Source organism: Oculina patagonica, chromosome 5, assembly GCF_052425735.1.
Source record: "Oculina patagonica isolate OP01 chromosome 5, crgOcupat, whole genome shotgun sequence".
Classification (NCBI taxonomy): Eukaryota; Metazoa; Cnidaria; class Anthozoa; order Scleractinia; family Oculinidae; genus Oculina; species Oculina patagonica.
In genome coordinates this window covers 28,717,474-28,743,380 of record NC_135762.1, presented here as the reverse complement: position 1 = coordinate 28,743,380, position 25,907 = coordinate 28,717,474, and the positions used below count along the sequence as shown (strand labels likewise).

The following is a 25,907-nucleotide window of genomic DNA, read 5'->3' as shown; positions in this document are numbered from 1 at the left end:
ATTTGGCAAGAAAGTCTGTCTTTGTAGGTTTTTTAGGTGTTTTTTAATCAAACACATTAAAGTAGGATAAAAATAAATAAGTTATTTACCGGCTTAGGGTCGGTCCGTATAGTGAAAAACTGTGACCTCGGCCTTGAAAATGCTGCCCTCGGCCTGCGGCCTCGGGCAGCATTTTCAAGACCTCGGTCACAGTTTTTCACTATACGGACCTCCCAGCCGGCAAATAACATATACATGTTTGCTCAATCGATCTGACTGAGTTTTTCATCGATCGCCAAAACCGCCGTGTTTACGATCATTTCGAATGCCTTAAGAACCATCTCTTGAAAATATTTTCGGTCCAAAAGCCTTGGTAGTTAATTTGAAAAATTCCCAGTGTTTAAAATATCCAGGACTTGGACTGGTTTCTTTCAAATCAAAGAAATTTTCATTCCGCAAAAGCGGCAATGTTTACTTGCCTGAATGTCAAAGGTGGCGTGGCTAAGTAACCAAGCCTCGCGCGGGGTGAATATAGCCTCATAAGCCGAGCTTCTTGACCAATCAGAATGCTTCAATTCTTTTAATCACCTCTGAAATTATACTAATTGTAAATAGTAGGAAATAATAAAAAACTGAATCTGTATCTGTTTATTATCACATGTATGTAGGTGGAGTTGGCTTGCCGATGGCACTGCCCGCTTCCCAATGCAGGAGGAAAAAACTGGCTGTGGAAATAAAATTGGCATTGTGGGAAATCCCACACTGAGAGATAAAAACAACAACAAGTACAACGCTTGGTGCTACAGGGAGTAACAAGCTACCTCAATATCCAAAGATTGCAGAGCATTCTAAGGAAAAAAAAAACAGCAATATAGACACTACATATTCTTTGTTCTTGACTTTATCAGATCATTCACCAGTTTTACTCGGAGGGGAACATCAAGACGGGCTACTTTGTGACTGGAAAAAATAAAAGATTCTCGGTGACAACTATGTTTAAACTTGACTTGCCCGATGCTTTCTAACTGCGCATCGAGTAGCTGCATTTTTAATCGGCTCTCTTACATTCTAAGGATTCTAGCCTTAGGAGAACTTTTCTTCAATTTTGCAACTTCAAGGATCTATCACTTAGGGTTCGGACTAATGATATCAGGATAACCTATCCTGTTGTAACCTAAGCTCCCTAAAGGAACGGCGTTCTATCCTGTGCAAGAAACTCTTCAATAACATCATGCTCGATAGTAGCCATAAGTTACATAAGTTCTTGCCCCAGAAAAATGTAAATACCTATAACTTAAGAAGTCAATGTCATTTTCAAGCAAATAAGGCTCGAACCAATCGTTTTAAACATAGCTTTCTTCCCTCTATGCGAATGTTTAATACAGTTATAATAGATTTTAATCGTTTTATCATATAAAGTCTTTTTACATTTTTATTTATCTCTTTGTAAATTTAGTTACAGACTGTTCTGCAGAATTATTAAATAAACTATCTATTGAGACTTTAAATCACCCTTAAAGCTCTTTCAGTCCTTTATCTTTATCCTTTATCAGCTTTCTAGTGTACTTTAATTTTGACCACAACGGTACCGTTGGAATCCCGATTTTACAGCCCTGTAAGGAAAACGATAATTGGCTCGGAAATTGGAAGTTCGAGAAACGGGGTGGGGGTGGGGGTAATATTGCAATTATAAAAGCAATCTGAGAAAGATGTATTTTGATTTGAGTTGACGGAAAATCGAGGACTCAAAAAGTCCGGATTCCACTGTATTTTCTAAATCTGTAACGCCTGGTTTAGACAACCGCGTTACACTTAGGCTTTAGTAGATTGTGCTCCTAAAAGTGGCATATTATGCTACTAGCAGTGCTCAAAATTTTGCAAACTTATGCCAAAATTATGCCAGAATTGCCAAATTATGCTCCTGATTTCCGAAATTATGCTCACAAAATGACGTAGATTCTGTACATAGAGGCGCGCAATAACGACACCAAATTATGATGTTTTTCAAATAAACTGTTGTTGTAAAATTATTTGTGTTTTATGGCAGTTTCTCTTGGCCGTCAGCAGCACAAATTAGCTGCTCGCAACTCTGAACCGTCTGTAAAATGCCTCCAACGACTTAACAATCACACTTGTATACCTAAAACACGCATTGCAAGAACAAACTACCTATATTATTTCTGTAGAAAATACACCATATTTACTGAATTTATGCTCCAAAAAGTGCTAAAAAAATGCCGTGGCGTGCAGTGCTCGTTTCACAAATTATGCTCTTTTGCTCCCATTTTCCAAAAAATTATGCTAGCATAATCCACCAAAGCCTAGTTACACTTGCAATAAACACAAGCACAAGGCTTTATACACAACCTCGGCCCACTTAAGATGGCTCGTAATGAAGCATGCTGGTCTTTGATGGTCTATCGCAGCTATATCAATAGTGTATTTAAACACAATTGATATTTTTTTAAAGAAAATCTTTTAGTACAAACTTGTGCAAGTTTAACAAATGAAAACATCGAAGTCAAAAACTACTTAGTGGAAGATCTTGCTTTTGAAAAGTTTTTATCTATCCGACACATGGTACATTAGACAAAAATATATGAAAAACAAAAATTTTAACCTTCCAGTTTTCAAGTGTTTTTTTTTTTTAGCCTTAAACGGACAAAAAGAAAGCATCTCTGGCCAGATTGGTCGTTACTAAGGCAACGGATTTTCACGTCCCGGCCGGGGACTTTAATTTGTTCATTTGTAAAACATTTAAAAGTTTTATTAAATGTTTAACTTCAACATTATTGGTGTAGCTGCAATATAATGCCAAAGATGAAAATATATAAACCATGCATTTCGGGCAGCTTTATTTAGCATGAATTCCAGACGTCCTGGTGCTCTGGCCGCTTACTAGAACTAGAACTTACCCGAGAGTCGTCTTTTCTCTGGAGTAAGCGACCAGAGGAAGAAACCTGAAATTCAGGCCACCTTTAATTTCATTTTGCCCAACATTGTGCGCCTTGGCTCAGTACCTGTAAGCAAAGTTTGGGTAGGGGGAATTTCAGGGAATTAAGTACCGGCTTGCGTATTTCTTGTTTACGCAACAACGCAAGCTAAAGTGCAAAACACAAGAGATAAAAACAATCACATATTGTTTATGCCAATGATCGCGCTTTCGTTGGCCCGGTCAAACGTACTTTTCCTTTTTACTCTGCTCTTAAGAGAGTGTTATCTGACGTCAACATGTCTGAATTGTTTATTAAATACTAGCGAGACCAACCTCCTGACGTATATAATAAACACAATACCACATGGAACGTGCTCTGTATGGTATTAACGCACTCACTGGTTTGTATCAGCAAACTTACCAGGTGGAAACAAATGGGAAGAAAACGTCGAAGAGGCTAGAGATGTAATATATCAAACACGAGAGGCAGTGTTTCATCGGGATATCCAAACACCGAGAAGAGAGTTGAAAATACGACGCGCAGCGGAGTATTTTTGACGAAATTCGAGGTGTTTGGATAGCCGATGAAACACTGTCTCGAGTGTTTGATATATCTTCTCAATCGAAACAAAAACTACGGAGTAAACGGAGAAATAAAATCGTAAAAATCTATGCTAATTAAGATCGGGTTTCCAAACCACCGTCGCGGTTATAATTTTCTTTGTTTTAACTTGATGAATTATTAATGAGTTTGAGAAATCATCTTTGAAGATGACAAATTAAAGAGATGCTGGCCAGGAACAGTGAAGGATCCCGAAGGACACTAAAAAGGTAACCTTTTGGTGTTTGAATGTTTGGAGTGTGTTAGCAACCGAACGGAATGAACTGCTTCGGAATTCTGAAAAAGAAAACGTCGAGGCACGAGTTCAGGAACGCATTTCTCATGTTTTCAATTGAGCAATAGTAAGTATTTAAAATGAAACAACAGTCAAGGTAAAATTAATGTAACGTTATTAAAGTAAAGTTGTGGATTTGTTTGTAATGCGAGGCTTGTGGATTTGCTACGAGGGGAATATTATCGTAATATTCCCCTAGCTAGGGGGTTATCAACTCTAATATTCCCCTGGTGGAATATTAGAATATCAGCCCCGCTCTCCCCTGTTACAATCAAAGCCGCTCCCAGCTTTTCAGACAGTTGTTAATTAGCGGGGTTTATTCAATATAACCAGCCTGGAAGAACAAAGGAAAACGAGCCATGTGAAAAATAACTTCTCTTAGCGGAAAAGATTTTAAAATTGGAGGCTTTCTGCACCACTGAAACCAGATATTTGTTTAGTTCTGAATCGTGTTGAAGCAAAATGCAAGGTTTAAGTCCATAGCATTTTAAAATTAAATTAAGATTAAAAATAAGTGTATCTATGTGTTCCTTCTACCTTAACCCTATCCAGACCGGGGGGGACGGAAAGTGCCCGCGCCAACTTTGAACCTTAATAACTTTTTTAATATTCAACCAAACGCTGCCAAACTTTGCGACTTTAGCTAAAATTTATCTGGAAATAATTTGGTAGGGTAGGTTGTTGTGTCAGAAACTTAACGTCACCATGGAAACGTCATTGTGACAGGCATATTTTCCCAAATTTGTAATTTTCGTGTTCTATTAATAAAAAATAACTTTAGCAATTATTTTCACCTGTTTACGGGTTTTAAGCACATTTTTATTGGTTTTGAGTATTTTCCAGTAATTTTGGGCGGTTTTCTGATGTTTTGGAAAAATTTCGAAATCCAAGATGGCGGATCCAAGATGGCTGCTGTTTTGACATTATGATGTAATTGTCACGTGATGTGAGATAGATTTTTGATAAAAGATAGATTTTTGGACATACTATATATCCTGTAAGTTTCATTGTGATTGCTTAAATATTCTGGAAGTTACGGAGGGGGGCGGAATCCCCCCCCCCCCCCGGTCTGAAAAGACCAAAAAAAGCCCGATCTGAATAGGGTTAAATTTCAAATGAAGCTTGAGTGTAGCTGGTTTGAAAATCCAGACATCAGGTTTACGAATATACACCCTGTTCATTCGCCTTGATATTCAGGAAAAAAAGAATTAACAGAGTCCTGATCGCAATCAATCAATCAATCAATCAATCAATCAGTCAATCAACCAACCAACCAATCAATCAATCAGTCAATCAATCAATCAATCCATCAATAATCAATCAATCATTTCTTGAATTCCCTTAGTGTAGATCAAAACGGATGTAGAATATGACATATAAAATCAGCGCGGGCAAAAGTAATTAAAAATTGGACACCTGGGTAAAACAAAGCACGGTTCGCATGCAATGTTCACGTATTCATTTCTTCAGGTCTGGATAACAAAAGAAAAAAAAAAATAGATTTGAATTGAAGTTTAAAGTGCATTTCGTTTTTAAATATATCTCTTAAGCTTCTGCTGAGACAAAAATATAGCAAAGGAAATAAAGTGAACTTTTTTTATCACAATTGTAAATTGTAGTTAAATTGCTTTCTTGAAAAATAAAATGTTCTAGTATAATGTAAGCATGTATGCATATATGTGCTAAACATATGATTAAAACGAGGTTTTAATCATTTTTTAAAGAATAAAGGGTCATGTTTGGATTTAACCTGGTTGACATTTAACTACGAAGTAGTTTTAATTTGCTTCCCTTTACATGAACTAGTATTTTTCGTGGAAACCGAAACATGATTCTTCAACTCGAAATCAAATTTAGGTTTTGGTCTTTAGCGATGATAAAATTTACCAATCAGTTATCCATCATGAGCTGCCTTGTTGATAAAATGAACAATTCTCACTCAGCATCACGCACACCTCGCGATAAAGGGTTTTATGTAGTACAGAATAGAACTAAAAGATATAATTTCACTTAACCGAAAATTTGCTATACATTGTTTGGCTTTAATTCACTTCATTCCAACTAGATGAGTGAATTTTGAGCGCACGTGCTCACGAGCGCACGACGGCACAAGCACACTGCCTGCAAAATGACATCGTTGCCCTAAATTAAGGGGAGAATGGAAATCACCAAGCCTTGGCTGGTGTTGTGACAAGATTGGTTACAGAATTGCAAAAAGGAATACCGTAATAAAATTCCGGTTAAAAGCCCTGGGCTTATACAACTTCGTAAGGGGTTTTGTGTGGGCTTATAAGCGGAGGGGCTTATATCCGGGAGGGCTTATAAGCGGAATAAATAAAACGTTTCGAAACAAGCCACGGGCGTGTTGATCGAAATACCGGCGTTTTTAGGTTGAAAACGCATAAGAAACAACATTTAGCCCAGTTCAGTACTGTCATCCGGCAGAGGGCGGCTTATAGCGGAGCTCCACAGCGCCCCGAAGGGCCGCAGAGCGGAGCCCCATACCCACAGAAAATCCACAGAAATAGGAAAACCATGAACTTGAGTTTGCATGCATGGTCATCATAGCTAGCGGCATGGCTCGCGGGCGCGTACGTACGGCGAACGTACGTACGGTGTCGCGCACTTCAGAAATAGATAAACCTTCACCTATTTGTTACTGGGCATCGACGTTATGGTCAATTGACAGCTGTCAATACAAGGTGTCCGCTGACCAGTATCACGTCATCATATCGCGGGCTCAGGTGTTTAACTCATCGAGGTAACGCGTTTTTAGAAAGTTGTCCGCTGATCGAAAAAGTTTTTCTATTGGATTGCGGGCTCATTTACTATTTTTATGCCTATAGTCAGTCAATTTAGATATTTAAATAAAGGGCAAAGTAAATTACCGGAGAGTTCCGCTTTTAGGCTTGGCTATATCTATTTAATATCTGGCATGGGGGGCTTATAATCAGATGTATTTTTTTTTTGTTTCCAGGTAGATGGACCTATAACCGGGGGGGGCTTAAAACCGGAATTTTACGGTATTTTAAAAAAGACTCCCAAAGCCAGAATTCATTCAAACCAGATGGACAATCATTAATTCTGGTTTAAACCAGGAAATAATAAATCATCGTTCGATCGATTAATTTTCTCTTGCTTTTTATTGGTCGATGGGCGACTATATACATTTATTGAACATTAAATTATCGACTTCTATTCTGAAAGCTGCAGATAGTTTAATGAAGGCGGTTAGGTTTCTATTCAGTGTTCAGACGAAATTAATTTTACTCACATTTGAGTGATAGTATATACGTCAGCTACAAATGAATACCTGCAAATAATGCTCTGCTTACGTTCATTAAGGTTTAAAGTGTCAGTTGCTTCAGATAATGTTCTGCTTGTGGGCAGCGCTATGGCTGACAGTGAATAATAAAATAAGTAATTAAAAAAACTAAAACCAAATAGTTGTGAACAATAAATTAAATATTACTTCTTTATTAATTTGTGGCACTTTTCCTTCAAACTACTCCGGAACCAAGTGATCACATTCCAAGTGATCTGCTCGTGAGAGAGCAGCTTCCATTTGAGTGTGATTGACCAATAAGAAAACGAAGAAAATACACGTGACCGGCGTCAAGCGCGGGAAATGAAGTCGCGCTTGGTTTTGGTTTTGCTTCTGATTGGCTGAGAAGGAGGCGTGAGTTTTTAAACCAATCACAGAACACAGCTATGCAAAACGAAAGCACTTCCGAATTACTTTCGACACATTCACTTGAAACTATATCTGCATCTGAAACCGAAACTGCATTCCCAGAATTATATTTGCATCTATATCTACATCTCTATCTGCATCTACATCATTCTGTATCTGTATCAACATCGACACCTGCAACTGTGTCTTCAACTGTAGCTAACAACTGTATCTTTATCTCTCTTGGTATTTCACATGGAGTCACTTCAAATTTTGTAGTATGTACAACGACTTTCCAAAGAAGCCACGACACCATTAGATCGGGTCCACGGGCAGATTTTCACCCGTTGACTGGCCACGAATCAGTGAATGAGCTACAGCTTACGGACTCTGAGGAGGTGCGGACGCTTTCGCTGGTGCATTCTGAAGCCATGGATACGATTGCCCTGGGGGTGGGTACTGTGGCACTGTTTCAGTTCCAGGGTAGGGTGGTGGTGGTTCTGATGGATATGGCAGATATGGGTTTGGTGCAGCTGGTAGGGTTGGATTTGTTGGGGCTGGAACATAACCCACAGGAGGGGGTGGGTAGGGATTTAGTGGCGGTTGATAAGGTGGCTGAACAGGAGCGGGAGGGGGATGATGAATCACTCCTGGCTGAGTTGTATGAGATGCTGTAGTTGTGGTGGTCGACATTGCAACATTGGTACCAGCGGCACCACTGGGCTTCTGCTTCTGCTTAACGACACACGCGACACAGCAAATAATCACAAAAACGACTATCACACCGACAATAATGCCAATAACCAACGCCGAAGAAGCTGAGGACAAAAAAAAAACAAATAGTTAATAAGCAAAGGCTTGTCTAAGCTCACAAAGCTGAAGATTGTTGTTTCATTACTCGTCACATGGTAATACAGTGGGTATCATTATCCACAGTTATTTGTTAGTAAATGTCCTTGTCTAGCTAGCATGCAAGCACACCGTCTTTATTCACGGCTTCACTGCTAACAATGTTTTGTTTTCACATCGACATGGTTTCCAACTCTTGCAAAGAACACAGCGTACACCGCGAGTCACGTGATGCTACAAATTCTGACTATGGCAGGGTACCGACGAGAGTCTCTTCTCTTTACTTAGTCTACCCGTGCGGATATAGAGGGCTATAACAGTGCTAGTATTAAAACGTACATGTGTGCAATAACCTATTCATCTCCCCTGAACTAATGAAAATCACTGAAAACATTACTGGACTAATACAGCCAATCACAAAGAACGCAGACAATCCAGTAAACCAATCAAAACTCAAAGCAAATACATGTAGCCGGCACGAAGCGTGGGAAAACATGCGCGAGCGAGTGATGATTGGTTTTGGTTTTACTTCTGATTGGCTGAGAAAGTGGCACAAGAGTGTTAATTCAATCACTTAGCGTAGTATAAATGCAAAACCAATGCAAATGTGAATTACTTTCGAAACTCAAGTGAAAACTGCACTTTATGATAAGCTTCTTGCACTTACTGGTACTGGGTTTATCCTCTGCTGTGTATGTAGCCTCAAATCCTTCATAATATGGATCAGCCGAATCAGCTCTGAAACGCACCCACATGTAACGATTACTAGAACGAATGTCGTCTGGAATTGCATAACCACAGAATTTCCCTTCACTTTTACTAGTGCTGTGTTTCCCATCTAAAACCTCCACATAATCTGCTGTACAAGTGGATCCAGAGCTCGGCTGCAGGTCAAATCTACCAAAGCTAAGTTTTATAATATTCCCCTCTGGTACAGTGATTAGCCAATCACAGCTCAGATCTGGCGGGTAATAATCTGGCTCCTGTGGACTTTGTAGAGTTCCAAATGAGCCATTTAATTTCAGGTCGTTATTGTAGATGTTCCCCGTGTAACACTTTTCCCTGCTGCCACTGGGAGCTATGGACAAATGTATGTTAACAAATTCAGCTGACTGATCAATTCCTGGCAAAAAGCTTTCAGCTGATGTTTAGCAATAGTTGAATAACAGAAAATAAAAAGAAACTAGCAGGCGAGGTACAAAACAAGTCAGATTTTACTAATCAGAACTACAATTGGATGCAATCTCTTGGAACACCTCCTGTTTTAGCCATCAGAGAAAGGAAAATAAATACAGGAAAGACCATCGCTGCCATGGTCTTTCAATTATAAAATTAAAGTACAATGTTAGGGGGCTTTCATTTATTAGTGCATGGGGGGTGGGGGTACGTTTTTTTGGGAATCTAAATGGGGGGGGGGGTTACAGGAAATTATGGGCAAAAAATAAACAGGGTGAATTACTGGGGAGATGTGACATATTTGCCTACCAAGGAAGGAGGGTTGGGTAATATTTGGAAGCCACTCCAAGCGGTTTTGCCAAACCTCCGCCCCCATGCACAAATAAATGAAAGCCCCCTTATGTAACAAGAAACAATGCTTCTTATTTTCATAACATTGTATGGGGGAAGGGGGATCTCTATTTTGAGAATGAAATTAAAATGAAAAATTACCATCTCACCAAAGAAGAGGCCACCTCAGAGTACATTAATTTTGAAGAATTTTAGAATTTCCTAAGGATTTCTTTTTCTTGGATTAAGGGAAACATTTCTCATAAATTGAAAATTGTTACATCTCCTTCGCACTACAAAATTTATCAAATTACATTTACCTGTAATTAATCACAACTACATGTACATGCATTGTTGCCAATAGGAAGTAAGGTGGCAACAACAAATTAGAAATTTCATGGACCAATGCTGAACTACATTATCAGTAAGGATTATTTTAGGGTAGAATCTTTGATGTTTCCCTGGCAGGAGATGTGTCAAGGGAAGACATGTGTCAACTCAAGTTGAATAAATACAATGGAAATCAGTCTGATTAGTCACTGTGAAAAAAATCTGTGTCCGAGCCAAGTGGCCCATACAGCCAGAGCTTATCCCGGTCTCTCCAGCATTAAGCGACTAAGAGTATTGCATCTCCCCCTTGGATGGGATGCTAGTCCATCGCAGGGTTATCCCTCAGCAGTAATTCGCTGATACCCATTTGTACACCTGGGTGGAGAGAGGCACTATAAGTCAGAGTAAAGTGCCTTACCCAAGAACACAAACCAGTGCCCAGGCCAGAGTTATTGAACCCAGGACATTCCAGCCTACTAACCTCAACACCATGAAAAACAAACAAAAAACATGTTAGGGAAATGGTCAAAACCATTGTACTCAGACAGGAACCACCAGTCTGCAAAGAGACAGGTGGTCTCTTCATGTGCTCCGCCACCTTGAAAGATGGTATCTTGTTTGTATAGCTCCCACTCTATCAGGAGTAGAAACTAAGAAAAAGATTCAATCCTCCTTGTGCCATTTCTCCAGCAAGGCAAGCTACATGCACACCGATTATGAAAGTCTCAACTCAAATTTTTAAGGCCAATAACTTTTTCCATTTGGCTTACCAGACAGGTGGTATCTTACATAGCTCCCCCTACCTCTACACAAGGTGGGTCCTCATTGAGTAGTTATGACCACTTCCCTTAATCGATAATACTTACTGATATCCACAGCTTCAAAACGTGCTTTGAAACCTTTCTTGGTTCTTCCACTCTGTGGCGAGTTAGAATAAAACTTTATCCACATGTACCTCCCAGTGGAATGTTCCGCTGGAAAACCAGGATAGAAGCTTTGGTATCCACAGTAAAAAGCAGTCAGTTTACTTTCCGGCAATAGTCCATTGCCTATCTTCACAATGTCAATCCTGCTGGTGCTTTGTAGATCATCGCAACTGTAAAAAGATGTTTCAAGATCCAGATCTTCAAACGTCAGCTTTACTCCTTTGCCAGCAGGGACAGTGATTGTCCAAATACACCTGACATTGTTTGGATACGGAACAGGGTAATCAGGGCTAAAAAATGTACCAGAAGAACCACTGAGCTCATGGACCGTACTACTTCCATCCCATGGACGACATATTCCAGAGGCTTCTTCTGCAAGTGGAAAAAACGACAAGCATTTATAAAGAGATTAATGCCAGGCGTTAAGCTCAGTCACATGCTTTGAATTAATTAACTATACAGTTGAACCTCTCCTTATGGAAATCTCTGTTATAGAGACACCTCCCTGTTACAAACATTTCACTTGGTTTGAAAGACAACAAAATTCGAACAAACTCTACCTCTGTAATACGGACACCTCCATAACAGGAATGTCCTTCCCTGTCCCTTTTGTGTCTGTACTTAAGAGGTTTGACTGTATTAAGATTAATTTCCTACAGTTATGGGACTACTAATTAAAAAAACATTTCGAACTCCTGAAGTATAAGCATTCGATGACAGCCTTGACCTTGAGACCAACAGCTGTCAAACTATGCTTGCTGTGACAGTTGCATGCTTATTATTTACACCTTTTACAATGAATTAGTCAACAGAGGATACTCTAGCTAGATACCCACTCTGCACACATTGCAGAGCTATGATGCTAGATACACAAATTGCAGAGCTATGATGCTATAACCATGGACATTTTTGGTTGAAACGCTCTTAAAAGCATGAATTTATCACTGTAGTAACTGTTAAATACGTGTCAGTACCCCCTTCCCCATCTCAATGTTGTCAAGTGATAAGATGCTCTCATATGTCAGATGAATGTTTTTTATCAACATTGCATAGGGGTGGGGAGGGGCAAAATGTGTGTGAATAATTATTTTCAAATGCTTGTAGATACACTAGCTCTCTGCACACATTGCAGACCTATGTTGCTAGATACTCTAGCTTTCTGCACACATTGCAGACATATGATGCTAGATACTCTAGCTCTCTGCACACATTGCAGACCTATGATGATAGATACTCTAGCTCTCTGCACACATTGCAGACCTATGATGATAGATACTCTAGAGCTCTCTGCACACATTGCAGACCTATGATGATAGATACTTGCTCTCTGCACACATTGCAGACCTAAGATGCTAGATACTCTAGCTCTGCACACATTGCACAGTTATGATGCTAGATATTCTAGCTCTCTGCATGCATTGCAGAGCTACAATGCTGTATAACAGGGTACCTCTCTATGCACATTGCTGACCTATGATACCAGATACGGCTGCCCCTCGTATCAATTATAGCCTCATCATATGAACCCTTCAACTTAGTATGTTTTTGTCATATTCGAAAAAAAAAAAAAAAGAATTATCTGTTTTTTTTAATAAATTAAATCTTAACTGAATTCCCAACACTAACCGTTTGAAATGACTTCATTAATTTTATCTGTGTAATAAAGACACCTGTTTAAAACAGGCACACAGGTCTAGCCCTTTAGTGTGCATATTATAAGAGGTTTGACTGCATAAGTGATGAAAGTCAGAACAGCGAATGTTCAGCTGAAGTGAATTATAAACAATAATATTATTATAGTACTCCTTCTTTAACGGATGTAAAACTGAAGCTAAATCCTTTGGAAATGTAAGATGAGTCAGTATGGAACTTGACGTACAGGTACTGCCCAGTGGAATAAATAACTTCTGGATGTGTTGTACCACAGTATGACCCAAGGTAGGTTGACACTGAACTGAAACCATCATAAAACTTAAGCACATCTTCACATGGGGAACTCTGTTCCAAACTGAAGTCATTGAATGTTACTTTTACTATATAGCCACCAAAAGAAAGGCTACTGTCGGCTGAAATCAACCATGCACATTCCAAGTAATTGTCATAATTGGAAGGATAGTTGGGGCTTGTGATAGTTGTGATAAAGCTTTTATAGGCAGTAACTGTCTGTCCAGAATACGAACAATCTAGATGGAAAAATAAACAAAAAGGCATTATAATCACCAACCACTAATAAAAAGGCTGTTTTCCAGAAGTGTTAACTATGCACAAATGCCAAAAGGAATTAAAAATAGTGGTAGGTTTCCCACTGCTTAAGTTCATGGTGAACAGCAGTCCTGATAGGAGAAGAAAACATGAATTCATATGTTGTGGTTTAATATTTTTCTTTGGTTTAATTTTTTTCAAACCAGTTCGATTTTTACTTTCTTATTTTCAGATTATGATAATGAACATGAGACATTGGAAAACAAAAATCAAATTTGGATTGAAAGACTTTAAACCAAATATAAAATTACACTACAACAAATACATTCACACTGCCTCCTTCTAATGAGCTGAAACAGTCACTGTACAAGCATGTGAACTTTGATCAAGCAAGGGTGAACTACCACTACCCATTATACAACCTGTACCTTTCGATATTGTCACATACACTCTAATGCCTAAAGCTGCAGCAACGCCCACCCCCCCCCCCACTCCCACAGGGATATATGTCGGGGAATATAGGGGTATTGCATTGATATTCAAAGGGATACAGAGAAACGCATCATAAGAATGCAAGGGGAATTTATAAGTATGTACTTTAATCCCCATAGCAAATATTAAATTCATACTAAGTAATGAGTGATTTATTTAAAACAAACAAAAAGATGAAAACAAACAGTTTTAGAGGATTATAAATTAGAAATATGTCGTAAAAGCCATAAAATATACATTGTAAATTATTACAACAAACACTTACTACTGATCTGAGCAAATGAAGTTCTTGCTGCACAGGAAACCAAAATTAGACCTGAAACACAGAAGTTAAATGATAATTTTGCTGTTAAACGTTTCATATATTATATAACTTTACAACTGTTTTAATTTACTATTCTTGGTGTTACTTTCCACCCGTGCTGTAAATTTACTAAGCATGCCATTGAAGGGAAATTGTACGAAACAAATGCATTTTATATGGTACAGTAAACCCTGACTTATAACAGAGTACACCTTCTGTACCACAATTTGTTGCCATATATAAATAAATGATAATAGAGAAAGTCTGTAGCAACGGGTGTTATATATTCTGTAATTTGTATCTGTCAGTACGTCAACCCCTGTCCGTATAACAGGGTGTTCGTAAAATATGAAGTGTCCCCAAGGCGAGAGTTGACTGTAATTTTATCAGAAACTTAAGACTGCAGATATAGCCAGAAGGATATCAATCATCTCTTAAAGCCATTCTCCTGTCAAAATTAACTACCAGAGTATGGCGCAGCATGGCACGGCACGGCACGGCACGGCACGGCACGGCACAGCACAGTACAGGTTAATCCTGTGAAGCCCTGACCTGTTTTTAGGCTTCTTTAACCCAACCAGTGGGCTAAAGGTGAAGATTGTATCATGGCTTGCTTACACAAGTGCTGTGAATGGTTGTGTACATAATTTTGCACATATGTGTAACACACACTTATGTCACTTATGCCACTGCATTGTATTTTGTTGGCTTTATTTCATCGCCTTAATTTCCTTCATTTTGAAATATTCCCCCCTCTTTCGCGTTAATTTCCTTTATTGGGACGTAATTTTTCCTTCAATTCATTAATTAAAGTCATGTTAGTTTCAAATACCTTAATTAACACAAGCATTTGTTTCCTATATTAAGGTAACAGGGTGAATATAAATTTTGCACCTGTTCCAATCTTCCCACAAGACTAGTAGAACCTCTGGGTTCAAATTACAAAACTACCATTAATGAGTTCACGACTGTAGATATAATAAAGCCTGATCATGAAGTGTTTCATACAGATGTACCTTAAGTGTTATTTAGCAATTCATAGCATCCGAATGCAACTTAAATAATAATACGTAAGTTATACAATCATATAAAATGCAGAAATTTGCGTGAAAAAGATTTGCAAGAACATATTAATATCAAAATTAAACTTGCATATATACCTGCAAAACATATTTTTTGCAATTTTTAGCCACTAAAAAATATAATATCCTTTGTACTTTTCACACAACTTTCAAAATAGCTTACAAGATTTATGAACTAAAAGAAAGAGCTTTATCCAAAAAAAACACTCTAGCAGACTGGTGTCATTCGCGGGCAATCATATCTGCCGGCATGCCCAAAGGTCTGCATTAGAAAAAGAAATCGAAATGCTCGCTGCAAAAACTATTTTGAAAGACTTTCAGAATAACTCAGCATCAATATTAACGTACTTATACCCAATTTTCCCGCCCTTAGTTAGTAACTTTACTTTTTCACTGTTAACCATTCAAGCTTACTGTGAAAATTAAGCTTAATTTCCAAATATGCAATTGTGTATTTTATTTGTCGATTTCGGTTTCAATTCGATTCGATCGCAGCTAGCAGGAAAGTCGCACCGCGTCACTCAGATAAACAAACTTTTATCAACTCTGAACATAGAAAAATGGTTAACTTACCTACGATGCCTGATGTAAGTGCCATGGTTTAATAGTTGGAAAATCGACGTCGAAACATATTTATTGTTCCAGTCTGTGTTCGGGCGAGGACAAAGGAATAATTATTATCGTCACCAGAGCCCATCGTCTCTCTTCACCGGAGGGAAAAAAGGACTGGGGAGAAAGGCGACTCTGGTTTCGGGCCATTCTCGCTGCGCGCTTTTAAATTTGCATATATTCTACGTGAAAAAAAAAACAACAACAACAAGTGCGAAGGCGTAAAGACAGGACTTTGAAGGATAATAGGTATCTGGTCAGGGGGTATCAAAGTAATTCCTCTGGCCAATCATAAAGGACACAGACAATCCAGTCAGCCAATCAATGATAGAAGCAAACTGTCGAAGGCGCGAAGCGCGGGAAAACGTGGTTTACTTCTGATTGTTTTTAAACTGGTCACTTAGAGTTAAGGATGGGCCAATACAGGTTTTTCAAAACGATACAATATCGATACGATATTTGCCTTTTTTCTCGATATCGATATCGATATTATGACGTCATTTCCGTCCTGACGTCATTGGTATGTCACGTGTTTTGTCTAAGAATTCAAAAGACAGCCCCGGCATTATAGATATAAGCCACAAATGTTGATTTTTGGTCTTTTTGTTTCACTGTAGTCCACACATGGCATCAACAATGTGTGGACATCAGTCAGGCAAGGAAAATCAAATATTGAAAGAAAACAATATTTGCTTCAGCAAATGCATTTTTAACCTCAGGTGCTGACCAGGAGACCGCAGGCTCAGGTCACGTGTGCAGTATCGAAACCGTATCGAAAGTGTGATTTTTTTCGAAAGTATCGATACTTTTCAAAATTGTCAAAATATCGATGTATCGATATTTGGTATCGAGTATCGGCCCATCCTTACTTAGAGTAGTACAGTTCGACACTCAAGTGAAAACCGCTCTAACGTTGCTAAACCACTCACAGCAGAGACGATTATTTTTTCAACAACCCATTGGTAGGAACATTGTCGCCAATCGACGATTGGTATCAGTTGAAAAGTTGATTTTCATGGAGTTTTGCAGTTTCTAGATCAAGGTTTTATTGAAAAGTAGAGTTGCCGAAAACGTTCACTGATTCAGTTGTCCCTATTTCTATAATTTTTACTGGTTTCTTGTAACAACACTGTAATAACCAAGATGTGATTACTTTGGCCTTGGTGACATCAGTCTTAGTCTCAGGGGGAGCAGGGATGGCGCAGTGGTGAGAGCGCTCGCCTCCCACCAAGTGGTCCGGGTTCGATTCCGGCCCGGTACCATATGTGGGTTGAGTTTGTTGTTGGTTCTCGTCCTTGCTCCGAGGATTTCTCCGGGTTCTCCGGTTTTCCTCCCTCCACAAAAACCAACACTTCTAAATTCCAATTCGATCGGGAATCCGAGGGCCACAGGTTTGTCAGTCGAAGACTGTTACGTGCAACCCTCGAAAAACAAAGTTGATTTATTTTATTTAATAAAAGAAAACAACAAAGTGAAAACAATAAATAAATTATTTAATTTATTATCTTTAAATATCGCTAAACGTCACTTTTTCTTTAGGCCAGATACCTTTTTCGTTTTCAGAGTTCACAGAACCATGCCGGAAAACTGGTCGTGAGAACGGGTGGCAATAACGAACCTAGTTCTCCAACATATAATAAGGCTTTTCAGTATTCAACACGTTGCCTTCATGGTCATTTATAAGGCATTGTACGCGGGGGAATATTATTAAAAAGAGTTTCTTTCACTTTGCATTTGAAAAGATTCCCCTCATTAATTAGCCTCCATTGCAAGCTGGTTTCAGTCCAATACCGATAATAAGCGAACAATTTTATGGTCTATTACCCTTGCGAACCCTCCACCCTGGGTACCAGAGGATTTTTTCTCGCGCAGGGGGACTGACACCGGAAACCGCGCAAGAAAAATCTCTGGCACCCAGGGTACCTTGCAAAAATCTTGCAAAAATATCGTCTGCCACGTTGGCTGAAGCCCGAGCCAGCGGCCACACGCCGGAGCTACCCGGTTTTTAGCATTAGGCTAATTACCGCGCAATCCCCCCCCCCCCCAAAAAAAAAAAAACCCAACGCAGGATAAAATTCACGTATATACAATAAAACTGCCGAATAAGTTAGATCTTGGAGACTGAATATATACAATAAAATCAGTTTTAAAAATGTTTTTAAACAACCTCGGGAACACTTTTCAACGACATATGTTACCGTTCTAATCTACCTCCTATTTAATAGTTTTATATATCTGCAATAATAAATAAATTAATAAATAAATAAATAAATTAATTAATTAATTAATAGATAAATAAATAAATAAATAAATAAATAAACAAATAAATAAATAACAGTAATTGATATAATTGATTGGCCGAGTGGTTTAGGGCACTGGTGTTGTAAACCGGCGGTCCCGGATTCAAACCCTCCACCCTGCTACTAGCCGAATCTGCTCTCTGTCATCATCCCGAGTTCAAATCCTCGGTCACGCTTTCACATAGCCAACTGATCTGCCTCCTGCTAGATGGGATTTTTAACTGTTAAAATAAGTAGGTTTTCAAATTGCAATCCGTTTCCATCCGCGCCATCCGCAGTCAATAATACAAGTTAACAGTTTCAGCGCTCTAATATAGCAATTTGTAATAAAAATGGACTATTATTTTTTGGTTTCATGCGACAAAAATATAAATTTTGGCTGTTCAAAAATCTGTTAAAATCCGTTACATAGTCCCTTTAAGAAGTAGGCACGAAGTATCACATAAATAACTCATTACTGCTAACGAGAGTTATTTTCCAGATTCTCTGAACAAATTCTTTGACAGAAGAAACAGTTTCTAGTGTATCGTTCGATGAACTCCAGGAATTTACATGGATGTTTTCTAAATGTATCGAGTCCATACTTAAAAGTGTGTTTATGTATATCGACGTCTACATTTTCACATTTTCATCTATATGATAATATCTACATCTAAACATGTTATTCATACTTCGTGTTTTTTGTAACAATCTTCTTATTTTAAAATAAGATGTTAAAACATGCTCTGTATTGCATTATGACTTCACAGAGAAGCTCTGACACCATTCTTTTTTTTTTTATTATTTATTTATTTTTTTTTAATTTATTTGCAACACACACACAAAAAAAGCTTATTTACAAATCAATTGATACAGGTACTTACATCACTTACAGAAAAAAAGGCTACTTACAAAAAGATAACTTAAACTACTTACTTACACTACTTACATTACTAAAATACAAATATAATTGTTGAGTAGAAGAAGAAAACTAACACTATACTTACACTTAGTCTATAGAGAAAAAAAAGAAGAACAAGGGAAAAAAATTATAATCACACGATGCGAGAAATACAAGAAGTGTCTAATTATGATTTCCGTCAAAATAATTATAAAATATTAACTCTACTGTTGAAAAACAGGGAGAAGCTCTTTCCATTTTTCGCTATGATTTTTTAGGTTTTTGTTTTGTTTAGCTATGGCAAGTTCTAAATTGTACGTTATTTTTATCCTGGCTTTCAATAATGAAAGAGATGGCTTTATATTGAGGTTTCGACATTGAAAAATTACTTGCTTACATAAGATGATGATATAATTTAGTAAAGGAAGATTTTTTCTAAAAAACCCAAATGTTATATTAAAAGCATTTAAATTATTAACGTCAGTAAGGTAGTTTTGAAGCCATTCCTTTACTGAAATCCAAAAGCCAGATGTAATTTCACAGTGAATGAATAAATGCTCAAGGGATTCCTCAGATTCACCACAAAACGTGCACGAGAAGGAAGGAACTAGACCCATTTTATAAAGGGCTTTATTAGTGAACACAATTCTGTGTAATAACTTATACTGGAATTCTCTAGTTTTGGAATAAACAGTTACACTCCTAGGAAGGTTATAAATATCTTGCCACGGCAAATCAGTTGTTGGAAATAATTCTTCGTATTTACGTTTTGATGTCGGAGCAGCCTCTATCTTCTTCACAAGATCCCAATATAGCACCTTCGAAGTCGTCGGGAAAACAACGTCTTTGGAATCGTTTGTGTCGGCGCGAATTATTTGTAATTGTTGTTTTAAAATAGCTTTCCATTCCAACGGGATAGTGTCAAAAATACTCATAAGAAGGAAGTGTTCAGCCATTGTTACATTTTTGTTCTGTAATGCGTCCCAAGTCTTAAGTTTACCTGTGTCATTTAACAAGTCACGTAATTTGATTATACCTTTCTTGACTATTTTATTTCTAAACAGCGGTTTTCCGGCTATACAAATGAACTTGTTGTTCCAAATGAATTCATCTAACACGTTCGCAGGAGTGGAAATGAGCTTTTCCTTGTAATTTGCCCACTCATTCAGACATTCTCTATAGAACTTTGGAAATGACTTTGGAAGATATTTCACATCGTAATTGCAATTCAGCAAGAAGGAGCCTCCAAGATCGAAAAGGTAATTATCCAGGAACACCTTCCAGGTGCTGTCATAGCTCTCCGAATATTTTTTCATGCACATAATTCTTTGTGTTTTAATGAGTGTCTCTATATGGGGCATTCGCAATCCCCCATTTTTAAAGTCACTGATCAGAGTTTTGCGCTTTATTTTATCTCTTCCAGATTTCCATACAAACTTAAAAAGAACGGAGTTTATCTCTTTGATAATTTCTTTTGTAAGGGGAATTTGAGAGGCTCGGAACATAAACTTTGGAATTGCGAAGGTCTTGATGATTTGAATTCTTCCAAGTAAAGTTAAATTTCTCCATTGCCATGTAGTCAAAGATTTTTTTATGGAGTTAATAATTTTTTCAAAATTGAGTTCTTGGAATTTTTGCCAGTCGTAGGTGAAATATATACCTAAAATCTTTATTGGCTTGTTGACCTTGTCTGTTCCAAGGTCTAGATCTTCAGGGTAGTTATGTAGGCGCCAAGCCAATATGCCTCCGTTTTCTCTTCGTTTAGTTTCAACCCAGAAACAAATCCAAATTTATTTATAACTTCCTTTAATGAAAAGAAGGATCTCGTGTTTTTTACGAAAGTAGTAAGATCATCGGCGAAAACAGTTAGTTTTACTTCTTCATTGCCCACTTTAATACCTTCGATTTCTTTGTTTTGGCGTATTGCAATATTAAGAACTTCAAGCGCGATAATAAAAAGGTAAGGCGACAAAGGGTCACCTTGTCGCACCCCACGTTTAATTTCAAAAAGATCCGATGCAAAGCCATTGTTCATTACACAGCTCGAGATATCAGAATAAAGAACCTTGACCCACACAGCACGAAATGGAAAATTTATGGAGCATTACAAATTACGTAAAGTTCCGTAAAGCTGAAGAGATTGCTTTACGGAGTTGTTATAAAGACGCGTAAAGTTGCGTAATTTGCAAATGCCGTAAAGTTCCGTAAAGGTAACTTAAATCCAACATAAAGATCACCTTTACGTCAGCCTGCGTAAATTGCCTTAAAGGAAGTTTAAAGTTCATGTTTTTAATCAGCTGCCCTTTGATCCCCTGTGAACTGCAAGACCCAATCAGTTTGAATTTTTGACTATGAATATGCCCCACTCTCTCGACCAGCAAATTAAAGCTATAATATATCTGATAAAACAAGTCGTCTTACATGATCAACCTCTCACTAACCAGCACAAGGCAGTACTGGGAATATTTTCCTGAGGTAGAAACACAATTAATAAGATAGTATTCTCCACTTGGAGAAACAAGCTTCAGGAATCTATAAAAAACTCCGTTGACTTCAATTTTCGAACACCAAAGGATCTTTGGTCATAGACTTGAAAAAAAGGGGTTTTTAAGAATGACTTTCTCTGTTCATTTCATAACTCACAGTATTTATTTCTCTAAAATTTATTTTACAACCTAAGGTCATGGGCAGTTTAAGAATACGAAATTTATACTTTCTCCATGGTACAACATTCATTCCAAAACAAATGTAAGTAGGCACTTGTAAAAAGGGAAAGTGTGACTGTAACTCCATACAAGTTACATAGAGTGTACACATTATTGATCAAAAAACTCCAAAATGTAGTCCTGACCCCAAAAAGATAAAAGTTATAAAACTGAAATCCAAATGTAAGGAAACAATTTTTATTCGGATAAAAAGCTGTTTGTTGTGTCTAAAGGTCGGGACACACTAGGCAACAAGTCGCTGCAACACGTCGCAGCGACAAGTAGCTGCGACTATCGCCTTGTGTGACTTGATGCATTCTTGCAACAATCCATTAACAGAATTTTGTCGCTGCCATGCATCGCACGAATTCAACCCAGTTTGAATTCCTATGACGCATAGCAGCTTTGCGACAAAATATAAATTAACCAATGAGAGAGCAACAAACAATTGCCTTGTCGCAGGGACTTCTTTTGTTGTAGTATGCACAGAGCGACTTGTCCCAGAGACCTGTTGCTGCGACGTGTCGCCTAGTGTGTCCTGATCTTATAACTGTAGGTACAACGGTACATGTGGAAAGAAATTGTGGTTTCAGGAAATATCCATACCCACCAAAAGGTTACTTGAAATTGCTGAAAGGTGGGGACAGAAGAGAGGTTTGATGGTCAAAAGCTAAAACTTGGATACCTTGAAACTAAGCCATCCTCCGGGCTGCAAATAACAGTCGGTCATCAGAAATTGGATTACCAAAATTTGCTCATGCATGATCGACAAAATCTGAATTGTGGTCAGACATGATGTCTGGACAATTTTTGATCATAAATCATAAGTGATAACCTGTAAGTGGTAAAATTCAATTCTTTTTGTTTTTAGTTGTGTCCGACCACAATTTTGTTTTGTACGACCAAGATGGTGTCTTAGTCACTACTATTTTCAATGTTTTGACCGGTCAAAAACGACATGCGACTGAGCTTAAAATCAGTTTGGCCGGTCAACATGACCGGCAACTATCTAAAAATTATTAATAACTTAGCAGTGGTTTTACACAGTTATTCAAATTAAAGTTTCTGCCAGAGTCCATGGCAAGTTCTGTGGATGATAATGAATCAGACAGTACACAGTTCTTCTTTCTGTTACACTTTGTACTGAGTCAGCAGATTGTTCGTTGAATTGGACTGACAATAAGCTTCTCAACTCCATCCATTTTCACAGACGAAGAAGCAAACTTGCAGTAACATCGCTGCACCGGCATGAAGTTTGCTGGTCCTGGTTGATTGAAACTTTGCAGCCTCCATACCTCAACAGGTCGACGGTAAAGCTCCTTCTGGGAGTCTTCTCTGTACCACTGAATACAAGCAAACACATGCTTCTTGTATTCGTCTCCAATTTTTATACAGTTAACAAATAAGAACTTTACAAAGCCAGGCCTGATTGCTGCTGAAGGATTAATCTTCCCATTGTTTCCTGCCCATGAAGCCATGACTTTTGCTGATCGCAATGACCGGCACTCCAACTTTGAACCAATTTTTTCTCCTGCAAGATGAACAGAAACATACCGCCTCGATACTTCGCTAACCATGTTGACCTCGATGTGCTTCTCAGGATACATCGCTTGATATGTTTCTACCAGTAACTGATGATCATCTGCATCAAGGTGCATGAGCTTATAGGCACTTGGCAGGATTATTGATGAAATTTCAGACCAATTGATACTTCCTAGGCTTGCACTGGTTGCAATACTGAGCAACATGGATGATCCAACAGGCATACTTTCTACTGATAAAGAGTCACGGTACTTGTTGAAGAAAGTACTAAAATGTTCACTAAAATCCTCAGGAAGGGCAACATTGGATACAAATTGTTCAGATAGGAACTTTCTCATCAGTTGAATTTCAATAGATCTATTGTTTGTGACAGTACTTCCAAGGACTCCATTGAAGCGCTCGAAGGCAAAGCACCAGAAGCTATAAACTGGGCCATAATCTTCAATACACTCCTTAAGATGGCAGTGAAGGTGCATATTTATTCTCACATAATCCTTTCCATAAAGAGCCTCAAACTGGCGGCAGAATTTTAACAGAAGCATGTCAGCTTTGGTCAAATCGGCATGGGAGAGTGTCGGGACTGTGAGCAGGCGGCATGCCATGACGAATGTATGCCAACAGTTCAGGTGTTCCTCTGGCAACAGGCCATGAAGTGCATAGACTGAATAAATGAGAGTCCAGTTCTTCCACTGGGATGCCTTGTACCGCCCATGATTTGAAGAAATCTTGTGTGGTAATCTACCCACCCCAGTTCCTACATCAAGGCTTTGAATCCTCTCTTCAATAACTTTGAGTTTGGCCTTTGTCAAAAGGTCTTTGTCCAACCATAGCTGAAACATCATCTTAGCAGTTCCAAGGAACAAATTGTGCATAGGGTCAATGACAGTGAAACGTATGGCGTCAAAGTATTCCAGTTCAAGAAGGACACTATAGTAACAGCCATATTGAGTGGCAAGCTTCTCATGTGTTGTCTTGTTAACTGCTTTCCGTACCATTTCAGCGTATCTTCTATGCAAATTGTTACAACGCTTTGGCCAGTTCTCTCGGTCAAATCCTGAGAAGTCCCTGCCAGTTTTAACCGATCCAGGAAAGGGTTTAAAACACTTTGAGCAGCCACGTATCGCAGAGTGGCCTTTAAAGCCACACAGTTTCCTGGCAGCTGGAATGTCAGATGCCGCCAACAAAATTGCAGCTCGGTAAAGTAGAGGTATACAGCTTATGTTGCTTTCAAGACGCATTCCTTCCCATAGTGCTTTCATTTCCTTTACCAGTGGTCTAAGGAAGGGATTAATGCTCTTAGGCATAGTTTCCATGTCCGGAATAACACCGACGAGAATCACATTTTCCCATTTAAAGCGTTCCTCTCTTGGCAAGTTCATTAACACCAAGTAAATGACTCCAACGGACACATCGCTCCTTCTTGTATACGGCTGAAACCAATCTACATTTAGGGCAAAAGCTAGACTCCTGGGAGCATTCAGAAAATCCTCTCCATTGTATCTCAAAAAGTCCTTCCAGACCTGTCCATCATAAACATCGCCGTAGAAACCGTCATTCACCCCTCTTTGACGCCACTGCTCACATTTCTCTGCAAAGTTTGGTCTCTTTAGCATTGCTTCAACTTGATTTATAACACTGTTAAAGCAGTAGACTTTATATGGATAGAAATGTTCTTTTCCACCAGACAAAACCACTCTTTGAGCCAGCTTAGCTCCACATTCTATTGCCCCTTTTCCTTTCTTGAATGCTTTGTGGGTGCAACTTTTTGCAACAATTCTTACACCAATGCGCTGTGTGCAGTCTCCAGGATCATACAGAGATGAACATTTGGGGCAGACGACATATTTCACAAAATCATCACGATCAAGTTTCACTAGTTGACGCAGAACATACAGTGAAGTAGGGAACATGCTGCAAAATCTCACAAGGTAATCACATTGACATGTGACTCCAAGTAAGTGTAAAAATTGAAACATGAATCATAGAAGCCATTCAAGACCATTGTCGCTAATTTTACAATTGGCCTGCCAGAGAAGTATGAAGAGAACAAACCACTGCAGCAATGATGTCAGCTTGTTAGTGATAGAAAACCCTTCATTTGGCTCTGGAAGGGGCTCTTTGTTGTCAATGTCTCTCAATATGTCATCAGGCAAATCTTCCCAAAACTCAGGTTCTTCTTGTTCATCCTCCTTATCTTCCTGCAAAATTTACATTATATTAGTTTTCACGCCATCAGTTCCGTAAGGTTTCAAATGAGACATGTACATCTACATGTATAATAATTTTCACATGCAAACTTTTTCGTTCAATCACTTGCATGTAACACTGGTGGTCATAGAACTACTGTACATTGCACAAAATTAATAAGAAAACATGCAGTGAATTTCTTTTACCGATAATTTTGTTTAATTTATGCAGCTCAATTAAATGTGAGAACAGCTGATCATATTATATGTAACAAGAGCTCTTTATAGAGCTTAAAACTGCGCTGGTCACGTGACCACTTTAGGGGAGCCATGTCGGGGGGAACAAAAAATGTACCACCCCCCATCCTCTTTACCTGCGTCGTACAATGTTACGACTGAAAAAAGGAAATGGTAAGAAAACACCTTGTGTGATATTTCATGGTTGACTTGTTCCATCCGTAATTTAATATTTTTCTTCTATGCTAATGCTGGCCAAATTTAATTCCCACGA

At 38.4% G+C, this 25,907-nt stretch overlaps 3 protein-coding genes across 3 annotated transcripts; all 3 read right to left on the bottom strand.

Moving 5' to 3' along the window:
- Positions 1-6,934: 6,934 nt before the first annotated feature.
- Positions 6,935-12,140, bottom strand: LOC144654125 (procollagen C-endopeptidase enhancer 2-like). Its single transcript, XM_078514223.1, has 4 exons — positions 12,059-12,140; positions 11,035-11,466; positions 9,000-9,410; positions 6,935-8,301 (listed from the first exon to the last, which is right to left on the bottom strand). The coding sequence occupies exons 1-4, from the start codon at positions 12,138-12,140 to the stop codon at positions 7,865-7,867; spliced, it is 1,362 nt and encodes a 453-aa protein (XP_078370349.1). The 3' UTR covers positions 6,935-7,864.
- A 748-nt stretch (positions 12,141-12,888) lies between these two features.
- LOC144654123 (tolloid-like protein 2) lies at positions 12,889-15,872 on the bottom strand. Its single transcript, XM_078514222.1, has 3 exons — positions 15,748-15,872; positions 14,054-14,104; positions 12,889-13,277 (listed from the first exon to the last, which is right to left on the bottom strand). The coding sequence occupies exons 1-3, from the start codon at positions 15,770-15,772 to the stop codon at positions 12,889-12,891; spliced, it is 465 nt and encodes a 154-aa protein (XP_078370348.1). The 5' UTR covers positions 15,773-15,872.
- Positions 15,873-21,852: 5,980 nt separating this feature from the next.
- Positions 21,853-25,460, bottom strand: LOC144654316 (uncharacterized). The gene has a single exon (XM_078514421.1). The coding sequence runs from the start codon at positions 25,184-25,186 to the stop codon at positions 22,817-22,819; it is 2,370 nt and encodes a 789-aa protein (XP_078370547.1). The 5' UTR covers positions 25,187-25,460; the 3' UTR covers positions 21,853-22,816.
- Positions 25,461-25,907: the final 447 nt, after the last annotated feature.

Bases quoted from the DNA above. Each gene is read 5' to 3' on its own strand.
- LOC144654316 (XM_078514421.1), bottom strand. From the start codon at position 25,186: ATGTTTCAATTTTTACACTTACTTGGAGTCACATGTCAATGTGATTAC.
- LOC144654125 (XM_078514223.1), bottom strand. From the start codon at position 12,140: ATGTTGATAAAAAACATTCATCTGACATATGAGAGCATCTTATCACTT. The intron at 9,411-11,034 runs GTAAGTATTATC...ATTTGTCCATAG, and splicing joins TTTTGAAGCTGTGGATATCA to CTCCCAGTGGCAGCAGGGAA. The intron at 8,302-8,999 runs GTAAGTGCAAGA...TTTTGTCCTCAG, and splicing joins AGAGGATAAACCCAGTACCA to CTTCTTCGGCGTTGGTTATT.
- LOC144654123 (XM_078514222.1), bottom strand. From the start codon at position 15,772: ATGGCACTTACATCAGGCATCGTAG. The intron at 14,105-15,747 runs GTAAGTTAACCA...TCTGTGTTTCAG, and splicing joins ACTTACATCAGGCATCGTAG to GTCTAATTTTGGTTTCCTGT. The intron at 13,278-14,053 runs GTAAGTGTTTGT...TTTTCCATCTAG, and splicing joins TTCATTTGCTCAGATCAGTA to ATTGTTCGTATTCTGGACAG.